This window comes from Orycteropus afer, unplaced genomic scaffold (genome assembly GCF_000298275.1).
Source record: "Orycteropus afer afer isolate SDZICR_OR568_19922 unplaced genomic scaffold, OryAfe1.0 scaffold00085, whole genome shotgun sequence".
NCBI classification, from domain to species: domain Eukaryota; kingdom Metazoa; phylum Chordata; class Mammalia; order Tubulidentata; family Orycteropodidae; genus Orycteropus; species Orycteropus afer.
Window position 1 is genome coordinate 10,146,432 of NW_006921672.1, and position 16,867 is coordinate 10,163,298.

A 16,867-nucleotide genomic window follows, 5' to 3' on the forward strand; every position below is an offset into this window, starting at 1 on the left:
GGTGGGTTTGAACCGCCAGCCTTCTGGTTAGCAGTCAAGTGCTTTAGCCACTATGCTACCAGAGCTCCTATATGTTTAGGGAAGGAAAAAGCAACAGAGAAAGAAGTTCATTCACTGGTTCAACAAATACTTATTTAGCACCACTCAGACAGTTCAGAAGGAGCCCTGGGTGGCACAAACAGAAGTGATTGGCTACTAACTGAAAAGTTGGTGGTTCAAACCCACTCACAGGTGCCTAGGAGAAAGGTCTGGCAATCTACTTCCATAAAGATTACAGCCACGAAAACCCTATGGGACAGCTCTACCCTGAAACACATGGGCTCACCATGACTCAGATTCGGTGGCAAAAGTTGATGTGTTTGTTTGTTTCTCCCCCTGATTATTCAGTAGGTGTCCCTCTGATGTCCCAGGACACAGATAATCTCATAGAGATCTTAGAGATCATCCCGTCCGGCCAGAATACTCAATTTACATATAGGGAAACTGAGTCTCAAGAAGAATAGAAACCAGCCTAAGTCATGAGCAAGAAAGCGGTCCCATGTCCACTCTGTGTAGCCCACCTGAGCAGAGGACACACCCAAGGCCCTAATCTCTAGTCCCAAAGCCACTCTCTCTGTGGGGCCTCACCTGCTGCCTGCTTCCTGATTGGCTAGACACCAAGCCTGACCTTGGCTGGGGCAGGCAGAAGGTGTGCCTTCTCTCCCAGAGACTATTTAAAGGCCCAGCCCCGCATAAGGCATGCCTGGGTGTGGGCGCCTCGATGCAGGGTCAGGCAGGATGTGGCAAGTTCCCAGGATCTCTCTGAGGGTCCCTCCAGGGACATCAGGAAGCAGAAGCGAGATCCCCAGGGAGATAGAAGCAGGCACCCCTCCCACCCCCAACTCAGGGTCCAGCTCTGAGAGACAGCTTGCTGGGTGCAGCCCAAGGGCTCAGCCCCTTCTTGCCTCTCTGCACCTTTTCCAAAGGTGGTTATTTTTGCAAATTAGCAGCTGAGAAAACCAATGCCTGGCTGATTAGAAGGCAGGAAACTTCTATACAGACACACAAAGAACCAATGGAGCAGAATCAGCAGGTTCAAAGGGGCTTGGGAAGGAGCTTGGCTCTTCCAGGGAATGTCAGACACATGGCAGCTAAGCTTTGGTCCTCAGTGTGACCTTAAAACACAGCGTAAGAGACTAAAGTTAGATTCTATATCCTTCCTCTAGCCCCAGGGAGTATGGCCTCAATATGTGTTCCCAGGAAACACATTCTTAATTAAAGAGCCCCACTCTCTCTCTTCAGCCAGGGCTGTTGGGCAAGAGGCTTCATGCAGTGAGACACATGGTTGCCCTCTCCGCAGGCTTAGCTCTCCCCACAAAAGATCCAATTCTCAGGAGAACAAGAGATACCCCAACCTGCCCTTCCAAGCAAGACTAAGAATCTGGTTCCCCTTTCTTGGCCCCTATCCTTACCCCAGCACTTGAGCCCAGCCCAACCAGGTCACCCAGAGTTCCTTCTCCCTCATTCCTTGGCCCCTCTGTTCAGAATCCAAATCCCAGAGCTCAGAGAAACTGGACCTGAGCCAATGACCAGGTGCTCTAGCAGGCCCAGAGGGCAGAGATGCTGGGGTCAGGGGATCCCAAGGAGCAGAATTTAGCTCAGGAGGGTAGCAGGGGTTGCTTTGGACTTAAGCTTGGGAAAATCCAGGTGGACTTCCTGGAACTGGTGTCTTTTCCTCTGGGCACTTTGATGGCAGAGAAAAGTGCCTTGTTGGAGAGGAAGTGATGACTGGGGGGTGAGGGAATGGGAAGGGGTGCCAATTTTGCAGGAAGCAGATATCTGAGCTTGACAGAGGTGCCTCTGGAGGTAGGGCATGGCTGGCTGGAATGCCTGGCTGGCAGTAAGCATCTAGCAGCTCCCGTGGTGAGTGAAGGACCAGAGCAGAGGCAAAGAAGAGGGCCCTTCCAAAGGCTGGGAAGGACAAGGTCTGGTGGTACAGACCCAGCCCTGTCACTTATTACCCTTCAGTCCATCAAGCAAATAGTTCATCCCTCTGCCTTCAGTTTTGTTATTATTATTATTGTAAATAGATATGTAACAAAACATTTACCATTTCAACATTCTTTGCCAGTTGCCATAAAGTCGACCTGACATTCTAGGCACAGTTCAATGACATTAATTATTCTCACCCTGTTTTCAAGCGTCACCATTGATCTGTTTCCATGTTTCCCCATCACCCTTGACAGAAGCTCAGTGTCCCCTAAGCAACGAGTTCCTCTTGCCCCCTCCCTGACACCCGCCCTGGTAACTGCTAATAAACATTGATCTCAATATGCTTAATTCTAGATGTTTCCTATAAATGGGATCATATAACATTTGCTCCGTTTCCTCATCTCTAAGATGGTAATGATAACTTTTGACCCCTTCCCACAGTCATGATGTTCAAATAAGACAGTGAGTGGGTGTGCCTAGCCCAGTGCCAGTCATAGTGGTGAGTCAGTAAAGTCAGTCACTCACTGAATTAGATGTGCCGGGTTCTGTGCTACCAGGACTAGTTGCCGTCGAGTTGATTTCGATTCATGGCAACCCTATGTTTCAAAGAAGAACTGCGCCCCACAGGGCTTTCAACGCTGAGACCTCTCTAGGAGCAGATCACCAGGACTTTCTTCCCAGGCAACTGTGGATGGGTTCAAACCACCAATCTCTCAGGTAGCAGTTGAGCACTGAACTGCTGGCGCCACCCAGTGACTCTGTGCTAGGGGCTGCAAATTGCTCTGAGGGAGGCTCCAAACCCCCATCCACTTTTGCTGTCACCCCATGGGGGAGCCAGAAAATCAAGTTCACCTGAGCAGCACCAGTTTGTCCCAGGCACCAGTACCCTGGACATCCTAAAGAATAAATTATGATCATTCAGAGAAGATGCCAAAATTGGGGAAGAAATTAGCATGAGGATCCTGACCCTCCTCAGAGCCAGAGGCCAGCCTGGACCCCCAACAAGAAAAACTGGAAACACTGCCAAGAGACATTTGCAAAAAGAAAAGCAAGGCTTTATTGCATGAACAGACATCGTGCAGCTGAGCTAGGTTACACGATACTGTTTCCTCCACCTTCCACTCCAGAGGAGGAAGGGGATGAGCTGGAGGGGTAATAGCAAGCATGCAAAGCCCCAAACTAAGAGGCAGAGGGACTCTCTGCCTCAGGTTACTCTCTGAGAGCAGGGACTCCGGGCCATCTTCCACCAAGCCCGGAAAGGGTGGAGACAAAGAGCATGTTCTCCTGCACTGGGCACTTAGAGTTCTCTCTTGTGAGAAGACACTATCTTCCCATCCACTGATTCCTCTACGTTGATGTGGACTTTTCCGCTGCTGCTGCTACTGCCACCACCACCACCTCCCAGAGAAACTATAGAAAGAAGGAATAAGTTTGAGACAGGGGAAGCCTCCCCTCCCTCCCTCCCAAGGTGGCCAGGACCTTGGCCAACCTCCTGGAGAACTAGACAGCACCCCTGAGAATGGCCACTGGCCAGGAGGTATGGTGCTAAATTACTCATCAAGAGATGGGCTGTGGCAACAGCAGGTATACCTGCGACAGGTATGCCCAACAGTAAGCAGTAGTGACAGGCTTTTTAAGCTCTGCGTAAACAGGAAGTCATCTTGGGCATTTATACAGTACGTGTGTGAAAGGTAAAGCCTGAGGGAGAGACGTGCCCTGAACAAAGCCTGCTCAACCTGCGAGGTTATCAAAGTCTCCAAACCCAACCCCACCCAGGGCCAGTACAGCAGCCCTCTGGGGAAGAGGAGTGATCCCCCTACTGGAATGTTTGGTCTTCTCCTTTCTCTCTGTTCCAAGAGGAATGGTGGCTTCAGCAGAGGGCCCCTTCCCCCTGCCAAGAGAATTATGTCTTCTTACCTTCCCTGGTGCCAAAGCCAGCCATCCTGAAAGAGACAAGGATACAGATGTGAGTAAAAGGCAAAAGCTCAGGTCTCCCTAATGGAGACCCCATGGGCAGCTCGATGGTCCTCTCTAGCCCCCATAACATCACCACCCCCAGGACCAACTTCTCTAGGGACTGGGCCATCCAGATAGCCCTTCCAAACCTGTCATCCCCAAGTCAATAGATTCTGATTTACAATAATGCTCCATCTATGTTGTGCAGAGAACAGAACCAGTATTAAATTTTACAGACTACTAGCCCAATCTCTATCATTTACAGAAACATAGGTTCAGATAAGTGAAATGACCTACCCAAGGTGACACAGCCCAAGACCAGAGCCCAGAGTTCAGAACTCTTACTCCTTACTCAGTTCTCTTTGCACCACACTGCCACTTGCACCATACCACACTGCCACTTGGCGAACACTCTGCTATCTCTTTCAAATGAATCTCCATCTCAACCACAGCCCAACCACTCCTCCTGCCTCCCCTGTACCCCATCCATACTTGGAATCCTGGCTTTCCAGTAGGCTGCGGTAGGTGGCGATCTCCTGCTCCAACCGCGTCTTAATGTCCAGCAGCATATTGTACTCATGATTCTGAGCCTCCATCTCACACCGGAGCTCACTCAGCTGTGTCTCCAGGCTGCTGATAAGCCCCTGAATCTGCTGCAGCTGTGTGGCATAGCGGCACTCGATCTCTGCCAGGGAGCTCTCCAGACCAGCTTTCTGGTGGAACAACAGGTGAATAGACACATCATTCAGGATTGGAGCCCAGTAGGGGCAGGGGAGAGGCAAGTGACTGAGTGGGGTGCAGGGAACCATCCCTGAAGGGGCTTGAGAACTCCAAGGCTTAACCAGCCATAGAGGGTGGGAGCACATGCCATGCCCAGAGATGCTGGGGTGCGGGTGGGTGGTCCTACCATGCTGAGCTGGGACTGCAGCTCGATCTCCAGCCCCTGGAGAGTGCGTCGCAGGTCCGTGATCTCTGTCTTGCTGGTCTGGATCATTTCTGTGTTGGAGGCCACTTCTTTGTTCAGTTCCTCAGTCTGTAAATGACCCAGAAGAGGAGTAAGTCATACGGCCTTTTCAGATACCTGGAGACCTGGGTTGGGACTGGAGTTCAGCCCACCTTGCTGAAGAACCAAGCCTCAGCATCCCGGCGGTTCTTCTCTGCCATGGCCTCATACTGCTCCCGCATCTCAGCCAGCACACGGGTCAGGTCCACACCAGGTGCTGCATCCATCTCCACATTGACCTGGCCCGCCAGCTGGCTACCATACTCCTTCATCTCCTGTAGGTGCAAGGAGCCCATTTAGAAAGGGAGGATAGAAGAGAAAGTCAAGGGTCTGGGGTGCTGTGTGCCCATGCTGGCTCTACCTCTAACCCACCACATGACCTTGGCACACCACTTCCCCTTGGGGCCTCTGTTTCTTATTGATGGAGAAATGGATGGATGGATGGATGGATGGATGGATGGATGGATGGATGTTTGATAGCATGGGCCTCCCAGCTGTGAGATTCTCTCTTCTGCTCTATGCCTTACCAAGGGAGGACCCCAAGACAGTAGGGAAATTTCATGAAGCAAACTAGAAGGACAACAGTCCGTGCTGGGCATTCTGCCTGATTGAGAATGAGAGAAAAGGAATCTGGGTCCACCAGAGGGTGAACATCATGGAGCACCTTCCTCTCCATGGGGACCTCTGGTTTTGGTTTTGGTGTATATGGGGGTGCATTTCTGAACCACTAAGCCCTTCAGCCCACTATGAGGAAGCACCAGCTGCCCACTCTCCTCCCCCTACCCCCTAGTCCCTGCCCCACCCTCACCTCCTCATGGTTCTTTTTCAGGTAGGCCAGCTCCTCATTCAGACTCTCAATCTGCATCTCCAGGTCAGTCCTGGCCAGGGTCAGCTCGTCCAGCACTCTGCGCAGGCCGTTGATGTCAGCTTCCACACTCTGGCGCAGGGCCAGCTCATTCTCATACCTGGAAAGAGAGGGATCCAGAAGTAAGGAAAGGGAAGGGTCTGAGCTGCTTGAGTCAGGGAAGGGAGAGGAAGAGGGGAATGCAGGAAGGGGAGAGGGAGGAGGAGCTCACTTGAGTCTGAAGTCATCTGCAGCCAGCCTGGCATTATCAATCTCCAGGATGACACGGGAGTTGTTGATGGTGGCTGCCAGGATCTGTAGAAGATGGGGAGTTGGTGCCCAGAGAATGCCTTCCCTCTCCCTGCTGTTCTCTCAGTCCTATCCCCAAGGTTGGAGCCCTCACCCATAATCTCCCCCATGGCATTATCTACTGAAGTCTGTGGGGTCCTGAAGCAGAGTCTAACTCACCTTGAGTGTCCATTACTTTGGCTGGCCCCACGCCACCTTCCCTGCCACCCACCTGATGGATTGCCCTCACTGCCTCCAAGACCTGAAAGACCAAGGAGCAGTATTGCCCGGAATCCCTTGTGGGAATTGCCTGATGAGGTGTGGTGGAGTAGGATGTCACAAGCTCTGACAATAGCCCTCCCAGGGGTACTCCACCAGCCTCCTCTGTGGACAGTTCATGATCTGCTAGCCCTTCTGCACACCTTGACACAGCCATGGATCTGAGCCAGTGGGAACCTGAGGACAACTAGAGAAGGCATTTTACAGAGAAGGAACCAGGTCCAGGTGAGTGAACAAGTGAGTGAGTGGGTGGCAGAGCCAGTAATGAGTTCCTGTTGTTGTTATTTGCCATCGAGTCGGACCCAACTCATAGCGACCCCTCCTTGGGTTTCTGAGGCAGTATCACTACGGAAGTAGATTGCCCAACCTTCCTTCCAAGGAGTGGCTGGTGGGTTTGAACCACCAGCCTTCTGGTTAGCAATCAAGTGCCTTAGGCACTATGCTAGGTTTCCCAAATTCCAACAGTTCTTTTGGCACTAATGATATCCTTAAAGGATGAGGCAGGGGTCCTGGCATTTAGGAGCATGAAGCTCCACTCAAGCACCATTCTTGCAAAGAAGAAGCAAAACACTTTATGCAGAATCCTGCAGGGTGTGTGGGCTGGGAGCAGGGGTTACTCTATAATTGCTCCCATCTTTGTCCCCATTGATCCTAACCAGATTCCCAAGATCCCTCCAGCATTGCCAAGTCAAGCAGATGTGTGTGAGCATCTGCTCTTGGAAAAGCATTCCCTGCATTCCAAGTTTATCAAGGTTACACACCAGACAGTCATTGCCTGGGCAGGAAACAATTTCCTCGAGTCACCAGTAACACTGCCCTTAGAGACCTGTGCAGGGCACCGACACGCACTCTCCTCTCTTTGACATCAAGGACTAACCTTGTCCCGGAGCTCCTCCATGATCTTGAAATAGTGGTTGTAGTCATACTCTGGGCTGGTCGGGCTCTGCTTCTGGTACCACTCACGGATCTTCACCTCCAGCTCAGTGTTGGCCTCCTCCAGGGCACGAACTTTGTCCAGGTAGGAGGCCAGCCGGTCGTTGAGGTTCTGCATGGTGATCTTCTCGTTGCCAGAGAGAAGACCACCATCGCCACCAAAGTTACCAAAGCCACCGCCAAAACCCCCACCAAGGCCACTGCCGAAACCCCCACCAAAGCCACCTCCAAGGCCACCTCCAAAGCTTCCACCAAAACTACCTGCACCTCCACCAAAGCCACAGCTCATGCCACCCCCATAGCCTCCTCCTGACCCTGAGGAAACAAACCTACTAGAAGAAGCTGAGATGCTACGGCCTCCACCTCCTCCACAGAGGCTCCCTGCACCAAAGCAGCCTCCCCCGGCTCGGAGGGAAACCCCCCGGCTAGAGCCACCCCCAAAAGTGGAGGATGAAGTCTGCAGAAACGTGGTGCTCATGGTCAGGCAGTGGTGCTGGGGAGTTCTCAGCAAGCACAGAGGACCAGCAAGAGGTGCAGGGCCAAACAAAACCAGACAGCTGTGACTGCCACCCCCAGCCTGGGGCTCCTTATATACTCCCGGAGGGTGTTGTGGTCTCCTCCTCCAAAGGAAGCCAACTCCTTCTGCGTTCCTGACAAACACAGCTGCCTGCACACCTCCACAGGGCTGGTGCCGAGTTGTTGTATGTTTTTTTTTTTTTTTTTTAATGCAACAAAAGGAATGATTCAGAATTAATGGTGTCTTGCCCCAGGCAATGGTTTTAACACTTGGATTACAGGTTCATCTCTACACTAGGGAGAAAATAGAATAGCAGGGTGAATTCTCATCCACTATGCCTGCTAAGGCCTCCACTCAAACTGTTAGAACAGCTGGAACTAGATATGCCTTTGGTTGGGCTTCTCAGCCGCCCCCAGCCTAAGACCATCACCCCAAGGAGGCAGCTCTCCCTTCTCTAACTGACTGTCCACTACCCCATTGCTTCTCTGCATTTGCCTAATAACAGGCCTGTGCATGAGACTCTGGGGATCAGTGGACAGATGCATAGGACGGACACAGGGCTCATGGTGTCAGGCTGAGGACAGGACGGCAGTCTGGAGTCAAGTACCAGCTGGGATGACCAGAGGGGTCAGCATCTGTCCCTTCCCAGATGCTGCAAATGGACCCACCCATATGTACTCCCTTCTCCCACCCACAGCCCCCCCCCTTGCTCCTGCACTTCCCCACCCCACCCCCAGCCCCGTGGCACTGGCACTCCCACAAAAGCCTAGCAGGCTCAGCGTTGACGAGGGGCTGATTGATAATCCTGCCACCTGCCAACTGCACATGTCACTGAACCTGTGCTTGCTCCGGGGACACGTTGGGGCAAACCTCTGCAGATAAGACTGGGACAAGTTTCAGGAAGCCCCTGCCATCTCCAACAGAGGCATGTACAAGCTTAGCAGGGCCAGACTAACCCTGTTTGTCCTGTCAAGTACTGAAGCACTGGGGAGGGGCCAACTCTGAAAATTCTATGTACCCAAACGTTTGGGGCAGGAGGAGAAAGGGAGACAACTCTGAGAGCCTGGAGGCCAAGGCGTCACTTCACAGAGGAGGCTGAGGCTGCAGTAGGGGATTGAGCCCTCAAGAGAACCTGTTCTCTGCCCACCAGATCAGGGGCCTTGCTTTCTGAGGGTACCTGATACCTGTAGGCAATGCCACTGGGGACATGGCCCAGCCCTCTGGGCAGGTAGGCAAGAAGTTGGAAAGTGGAGAGGGGAGCCAAGACCGGGCTGAAGATTCAGGAAGTTGGAGTCCTGGCCCAAGGCTGCAACAAGCTGAGGTGAATAAGGCTTTGGAGTCCCTCGGGGCTGGGTTCAAATCTTGACTCTAGCAATTACTACTTGTGAGACCTTGAACCCATTACTTTTAAGGTTCACTTTCCTGATGTGAGCACTCTCAGCTCTCACAGGGAAGCCCTGAATCCCAAGAACTGCCATCCAGCCTCCTTCTTTCTCTCCATTTCTGAGGGGCCGGATAGTGGGGTGCATGTCCAATATCTGTGACTCCCAAGTACACTTGCCAGGAGGGACTTTAGTCCTTGGGCATCAGAGCCAAGAGACTCAGCAGCATCGCTCTTCCATAGGCAGCTCCTATTGGGCAATGCAGGTCTTGTTACCATTGCCACAATAACAGTGAGCCCTGGCTTCCACTGCATACTTTACAGTTTACAAAGTTCTTGTGCATCTACTGGCTCCTTTAATGCCCATGACCCAGAGGATATCCCTGTCCTTGTTGCCGAGGGAATGAAACTGGGGCTCAGAGAGGTGGTATGACTTGTGCAAGGTGGCACAGCACATAAGGGGCAACACCACGACTCCAAGAGGTCTTCTGACAGTCATCAAAAAGAGGGCAGGAAAAGAAGTTCACTTCACAGACCCCTGATTCCTGCAAGTGAGCTAGGAGTGATGGGAGCGGGGCTCGGATGGCTTTTCGTTGAGTTCGGCCTGCAGAGTCCTGGGCCCACACAGTGCAGTATTGTGCTCATAGGCAGGAGGATATTGTCTTTTCCTCTGAAAGAAAAATAATCAAACTCAGGATCAGCCAGAGCTCATTAAAACCTCTGCAGACATGACGGCCCCAGCAATTAACACAGGGGCAATTACTCGTCATCACCCCAGGGCTACAGAGAGCTGGACCGTGGCCAGTCCCTCTTCTAGGGCCTGACTCTCCTCCAGCCACCTCTCAAGGTGGCTTTCCCTACATTCCAGGTCCAGGGCAGGAGGTGGAAGCTGCCCCTCACTGCCTAGTCGCAAATCCCTAGTTACAGTCCAAACTCAAGATTTCAAGCGGAAGGTCTGGGTGCGGCCCCAGGCCTGCTCATTAGCACTGGGCAGAGATGGCTCAGTGGTTTGGCCCCAGCCCAGGCTGCAGCCCCAGGCCCTGCCCCAGGTATCCCGCCCAGGATGCTGTGCCAGTTCCTGTCTTTTGCTTGCTGCAGCCAGACAGGCCGTCTCTAGAGCTAGGCCTCCCCTCCTTGGGATGGGGCAGTACAGCCCAGTTGATAGAGCAGGGGCTGGGTTCTACCTTGGAATGTAACTCAACCTGAGTCGCATTCCTGACTTGAAATTGGGCCAGGAAAACTGACTCCAGCTAGGGGACCATAGTGAGCATTTGATGGAAGTGTGGGAAGGTAGTGTTGTTAGGTGCCATGAAGTCGATTTTCAACTCACAGCGACTCCAAGTGACAGCAGAACTGCCCCCATAGGTTTTCTAATTCTCACAGAAGCCGATCACCAAGTCTTTCCTCTCAGAGCCATTGCAACGGCTTCAAATCACTAACCTTTCAGTTAGCAGCTGAGTGCTTCACTGTTGAGCCACCAGAGCCCTGTAACATGAAGAGAGGGGACTCTATAAGCATTAGAATTCACCCCCAGCTCCCCCACTCCCCAAGGAGAGGCCATGGGCAGAGCATACTCCACCTGGGGCCTGGAGCTTTATCTTCCAATTCCTCCTTTCTCATTAGGTGTGTGGCTTTAGGCAACCACATCTCTTGCCTCTGTGCCTTAGTTTACCAGTTGTTGTTAGATGCCAGTGGGTCAGCTCCAACTCACAGCAAGCCTGTGTGCAACAGAATGAAACACTGCCCGGTCTCATGCGACCCTCATAATCATTGCTATTCTTGAGCCCATCTTTGCAGCCACTGTGTCAGCCCATCTCATTGAGGGTTTTCCTGTTTTTCACTCTTCCAAGCATGATATCCTTTTCCAGGGAATGGTGCCTTCTGACCAAAGTAGGTAAGACGAAATTGGCCATGCTTGCTCCCAAGGAGCATTCCAGCTATACTTCTTCCAGGACAGATTTGTTCATTCTTCTGCTGGTCCATGGTATTTTCAGTATTCTTTGCCAACATCACAATTCATTAGGAAAATGGAAAGAACTCTTGCCCGGTCTGACTCACAGGGATGGAGAGCGATGACTGACAGGAAGTACTTTGCAAACTGCCAAGCGGTCATGATGACCAGCAGTGGGAAAGACCCCACCCCATCCTTTTATCTCCCCTCCTTCCCACCTCCTTGGTCTGGAACAGGCTTTGGTCAACATAGTACCCCAACTTCTCTGTCTCCTCAGACACAGCTCCCAGACTGAGAAATAAGTGTCCCTGCCACTGCCCACCCCCCAACACAAACACAAAGGAAGTCCTCATTCCTGAAACCCAGATCTGTGACCCAGTCACCTGCCCCACCTGTGTGAGCCCAAACCCCACCCCACAGCACATTCTAAGGGCCCCATGGGCACAGGGAAGGATTTCAGCTGTGACAGCAATGGAGGCTTTCATGGGCAGGGGACAAACATCTCTGGGCAATCCCAGCCTGGGGGCACAGCAGACCTTTGGCCTCCAGCTCCAGGACTTTCTGGGAATTTAGGTGAGAAAGTGAAGCTTGTGGGTGCTGGAGGTCAGAGCAGGGGGTGGGAGAATGGCCCGGGAGAAGGAGGAAGGGGCTCCTGGTCCAGGGCTACAGCAGGGAGAGGGAAGCACAGGGTTCTAGAGTCACAGGTTCTCATCTGCCCCTCACCAGCTGTGTGATTCAGAGCAAGTAAATGGATACTCTGAGGTCCACAGGCTTAGCATGTTGTGTGACAGGCTCCCAGGCCCCTTTAGCTCTGTGCTGGGCACATACAGCAGCCAAGATTCAATCTCAGGGTAGAGGGGGCCTCTAACAGCCCCTCACTTGCCCTCTCCCTCACATGGTCGACCTGCTCTCATACAGCTGTAGGGCCTGACTCAGCCTGAACCTCAGCCAAAGGCAAGAGGGACTTCTCTGTGGGCTTCTTATTTACCTTTAATTACCTTCATTCAGTTCTTGGCAGTTAGTCATAAACCACAGGGGCAAGACCATATCCACCAAAGGGCAGGGTTGTACCAGGAAACTGGGACTTCTGTTCCCTTGCTGGCCCAGGGATGCCCCAGGCAACCTCAGGTTGGGGACCAATGTGGGAGGCCTGGGTCACAGCTGGGTCCCATTCCAGGCTCTGGGCCCAGGTATGGACTACTGGTGGGCGTCAAGAACTTATGAGGGGCTGCCCCGAATGGATGGATGTGTTAGTGCATGCCCCCACAGACATACACTGACAGAGACTCCCTCTGCAACTTGCTCTGAGTGGGATGCCAGTCCCCATTACTCAGGCTCCCAAAGTCCCAGTTCCTTGTGTCAGGAAAAAAAAATGGTCCCAGAGGTATCCCGGTCCTGGACCTTCCCACAGTGCAGGAGTGGAATGTACTCAGAGGATCTGGCACAGTGGTATCAACCTTAGGCCACCAGGACAGGGATGGCACAGTGGGCTAGGTGAGGAAATCTTAATTCTAGTTTCGGTTCTGCCATGTACTCACTCTGTGGGTTTGGACAAGTCACTTAACCTCTCTGAGCTCATTCCCTGATCTGTAAGATGCAGCTCCCACTAATTGCCTTTTAGGTGTTGTTCCGATTAACTGACATATAGTAGATATTCAATTAAGGTTGATTCCACATACATAGACACCAATCCTCAGGAGAACACAGTGGAAAAAATAATAATAATGATAATAAAATCTGGAAGCAAAACCCAGAGTTTCAAATCCTATCTTTGTCATGTGTTAGAACAGTTACAGCCACAACCAACCACTTCACTTTTCTGAGTCATAGTTTACTCCTCTGTAAAATGGGAACAAAGCTTGTTTCAGAGCTGTTGTGAGGAGCAGGTTAGATCAATGAAGACTCCTGCAAACAGGAATTACAGTAACAGTATGTGAGCACTCTCCCTTCCCTTTCCTGGGACAGGGGGGACTTTGGTCCAAATAAAACCTAAATAGAACCAAGGCTTGGCCCATTCTCACGGGCTGAAATAGCAAGCTGAACCTCTTCCCTTGGACCATAAAATTTTATTGGCAGTTCTGGGGATGGGGAAGTGACAGAGTTAAGGGGCCCTCTCCCTTTCCCTACCCTTGCCCAAGGGGATCCCTTTGCAGGAGGGCAGGAAGCCCAGCACTCAGAGGGCTTTGACAGATGGTTGGTCATTGTAGTGGGCATCCTGGCCCTCGAGCAGGCTGCGGTAGGTAGAAATCTCCTGTTCCAGCCTCGACTTGATGCCCATCAGCTGCTGGTACTCCTGATTCTGACGCTCCATGTCAGCACGCACGTTACTCAGCTGGGCCTCGAAGCTGCTGATCAGAGCCTGGATCTGTGCCAGCTGGGTCCCGAAGCGGGCCTCCGTTTCTGCCAGCGTGCCTTCCAGGGCAGCTTTCTGAGGGCAGGGAGGAGAAGGACCGTGAGTCAGCAGAGCCTGGTCCCTGGAGAAGGCACAGCCCCCCTACCAGGCTCCCACAGGGGCACATACCATGCTCAGCTGCGACTGTAGCTCAATCTCTAGGCCCTGGAGGGTCCGCCGCAGGTCAGTCACCTCCGTCTTGCTGATCTTGAGCTGCTCCGTGTGGCCAGCGACCTCCCGGTTCAGCTCCTCAGTCTGCAACAAGAAGAAAAGGGAATAAGCATTGGGACAGAACTTTGGGGGGGGGGGGATCCATCAAGCCCTCTCTCCTTGCCCCCTCCCCAAAGGGCACCTGCTTCCCCTCCGTACCCGGCTGGTAAACCAGGCTTCAGCATCCTTTCGGTTCTTCTCAGCCATGACCTCATATTGGCTCCTCATGTCGCTCAAGATCTTGGCTAGGTCGACACCCGGTGCAGAATCCACCTCCACACTGACCTGGCCACCCACCTGGCCCCTCAGGACACTGATTTCCTGGAAAGACAGCAGAGTCAGGCATGTAAAGACCCAGAGCCTACTGGGTCTGGGCCAGGTCACCCTCCTCCCACTCCCCTCACCCCAAGCCAGATGGGACTGGTTCTCAGGCACAGACCCAGGAGCCAGCACTGTGGGATAAATGAGTCAACCAGATCCCCTGCTGGTACCCCAGGAGCCATGCAGAGGGTACAGCCAGTGTGGCTATAGTAAGGGGATCCAGGGTAGAAAAATGTTCTCAGCCCTGGGAAGCTGGAGGTGGGGAGGCAGCTTGAAACTCACCTCCTCGTGGTTCTTCTTCAGGTAGGCCAGCTCCTCCTTCAGGCTCTCGATCTGCATCTCCAGGTCGGCTCTGGCCAGGGTCAGCTCGTCCAGCACCCTGCGCAGGCCGTTGATGTCGGCCTCCACGCTCATGCGCAGGGCCTGCTCCGTCTCGAATCTTTCAAAAGAAACCATTGCAGTCAGACCAGAGATCCCTCTGCACCTCCCAGGACTTCCCCACTGTCCCAGAGTTCAGGAACCCATGGGGCGGGGGCTTCTTCAGGCCAGTTGGGCTGGATGAGGTAGAGTCCAGACCCCCACTGCACTGAGCCACACGTGAGCCTGGGATTGGCCCTCCCCCTGCCCTAGCTCCCAGCAAACTCCAGCACAGACTCACTTGGTCCGGAAGTCATCTGCAGCCAGACGGGCATTGTCAATCTGCAGGACAATCTTGGAGTTCTCGATGGTGGCACCAAGAATCTGGAAGGCAGAAAGCAGGAGGTTGGCACCAGCTCAGCATACAAGCACTGCCCACCCACTTTCTTCCCAGAGGAGAGAAGCAAAGGAATACAGCCCCCCCATTCCCTAAAGACTAGAGCCCCTGCCACCCCTGCTCATCAGCCTGCTCTCTGGGTGGCCTTGGCATCAGTCCATACTTAGGAACTGGAGCAGGAGAAAGTGGGTTAGGGTTAGGATTTGGTTAGATACGTGGGTTTCAAGGAGGCAGTCATGACTCATTAGTTAATGAACTGAACAGTGACCTGCATCGTTTTTTCTGTTTTGCATCAGTTTTTAATGAAAAGGAACAGAAGATATAAAATATAAATAAAAACTGTAGAGTAAGAATCATTCCAAGAAACTTTTGCCTCCATTGTGTGTGAGAGAGAGAGCATTAGCTGTGTGCACAGTACAATCTATTTCTTAGTGTAGGTCATAGTTTTAAAAGTGTGAAAAGCACTATTTTAGTTGGTTGTTCCTATCTTAAGTCTACCCATTTGTCCCTGGTCTGGTCTCATTCCAGACACCCAGCACCATGCCAGGGGTGTGCATGGTGGGCACTGGGAAGCATTGTGGGGAGTTGCGTGTTCAGACACCCAACATGGAGGCTGTTAAACATCCCAATGGCTCCTGATACATTTCTTCAGGATAAGTTCTTCCCCATGGGTAGTGACCAAGCCCATCCCACAGGCCCCTTAAGACACAGGACTCCCTACCCACAGGTCAGACAGCCCCTGCTGCACCTGGCCCTCCCCAACAGAGTTCTTCACAGCAAAGGACCCTGGGCCACTAGATAAGTGCCTCCTTTACCTTGCCCAGGGGCCACAGCTGGCCTCTTAGGCCCAGCATTGCCCCCTGGGCTGTGGAGGAAAGGCTTCACCCTGAGCTTACTGGAAACCAGCCCAGCAGGCCAGGTCAGGCCCCGGGTGGCCCAGTCAGGACTTCTGCACCTCCCAGCTTTGGCTGTGGCCTGGGGCCTGGCCACTTGGCGCCCACAGGTGTGCCCCATCTTCACCCGATGCCTTGCTCCCCCTTTCCCGGACATTACCTACCCCTCTCCCTTCTTCCTTGGGCTCTCCAGCCCACCCCCGCCTTCTACACGCAGCCATTTACCCTGCCCGCCCATATCCCTCCTCCTTCCCGCCACCTGGTCCACTCCCTGCACCCCTCTCCTAGCCCTCCCTTCCTGTCTGCTCTCCGCCCCGCCCTGCAAGCCCTCCCTCGCCCTAAGGGGCTACTTCCGGTCCCACTCCAGCCGTGCCTGGCCCGAGGGGCTGGGTTTCGGCGCCATCCACCCGTCGCTGCAGGTGCACTTCCTGCGGCCAGACAGGTGCCCACCTTGTCCCGCAGGTCCTCAATAGTCTTGAAATAGTGGCTGTAGTCGCGGGAGGGCCCGGGGCCCTGCTTCTGGTACCAGTCGCGGATCTTCACCTCCAGTTCGCCGTTGGCCTTCTCCAGGGCGCGCACTTTGTCCAGGTAGGAGGCCAGGCGGTCGTTGAGGTTCTGCATAGTGGTCTTCTCGTTGCCCGCCAGCAGCCCGTCGGACGCGACCAGGGAACCGCCATAACCGCCGCCGTAGCCCCCGGAGGAGGACGAGGACACGAAGCGAGCTGACGACACGGACACACCGCGGCCGCCCGAGCCCCCGTGGATGCTGGGCGCGCGGAAGGCACCGCCGGCCCCAAAGCGTACAGAGCCACCGCCCAGGCCCCCGAAGGACGAGGTGGTGGATGACTGGCGATAGCTGTAGGAAGTCATAGCGAGGCAGAGAACGCAAGAGACGCTGGCCCCAGAAGCCGCAGTCCGCAGGAAAAGTGGTGTGGCCCTCACCTGGCGCCTTTTATGCCCTAGGCGTCCAGCAGGGGAGGGGGGATGGTGTCAGGAGTGGTTATCTGAGCCCCGAGGAATTTGCAGGCTCCTGTGTGCAAATATGGGCCCTCTTCCCATTGGCCAGTGCCTGGCTGCTCTTTCCTCAACCCTCCCCCGGCAGGGACCAAAGGCCCCTGCCCTCCCCAAGAGCTGCCCCCACCTACCCCAACACACACACACACACACACACACA

The 16,867-nt window shown here is 53.5% G+C and overlaps 2 protein-coding genes across 2 annotated transcripts; both read right to left on the reverse strand.

Moving 5' to 3' along the window:
• Positions 1-3,268: 3,268 nt before the first annotated feature.
• On the reverse strand, positions 3,269-7,752 carry KRT15 (keratin 15). Its single transcript, XM_007942119.1, has 8 exons — positions 7,219-7,752; positions 6,007-6,089; positions 5,739-5,895; positions 5,044-5,205; positions 4,835-4,960; positions 4,420-4,640; positions 3,889-3,914; positions 3,269-3,381 (listed from the first exon to the last, which is right to left on the reverse strand). The coding sequence occupies exons 1-8, from the start codon at positions 7,750-7,752 to the stop codon at positions 3,269-3,271; spliced, it is 1,422 nt and encodes a 473-aa protein (XP_007940310.1).
• Positions 7,753-13,296: 5,544 nt separating this feature from the next.
• KRT19 (keratin 19) lies at positions 13,297-16,563 on the reverse strand. The gene is made up of 6 exons (XM_007942121.1): positions 16,144-16,563; positions 14,705-14,787; positions 14,329-14,485; positions 13,885-14,046; positions 13,645-13,770; positions 13,297-13,551 (listed from the first exon to the last, which is right to left on the reverse strand). The coding sequence occupies exons 1-6, from the start codon at positions 16,561-16,563 to the stop codon at positions 13,297-13,299; spliced, it is 1,203 nt and encodes a 400-aa protein (XP_007940312.1).
• Positions 16,564-16,867: the final 304 nt, after the last annotated feature.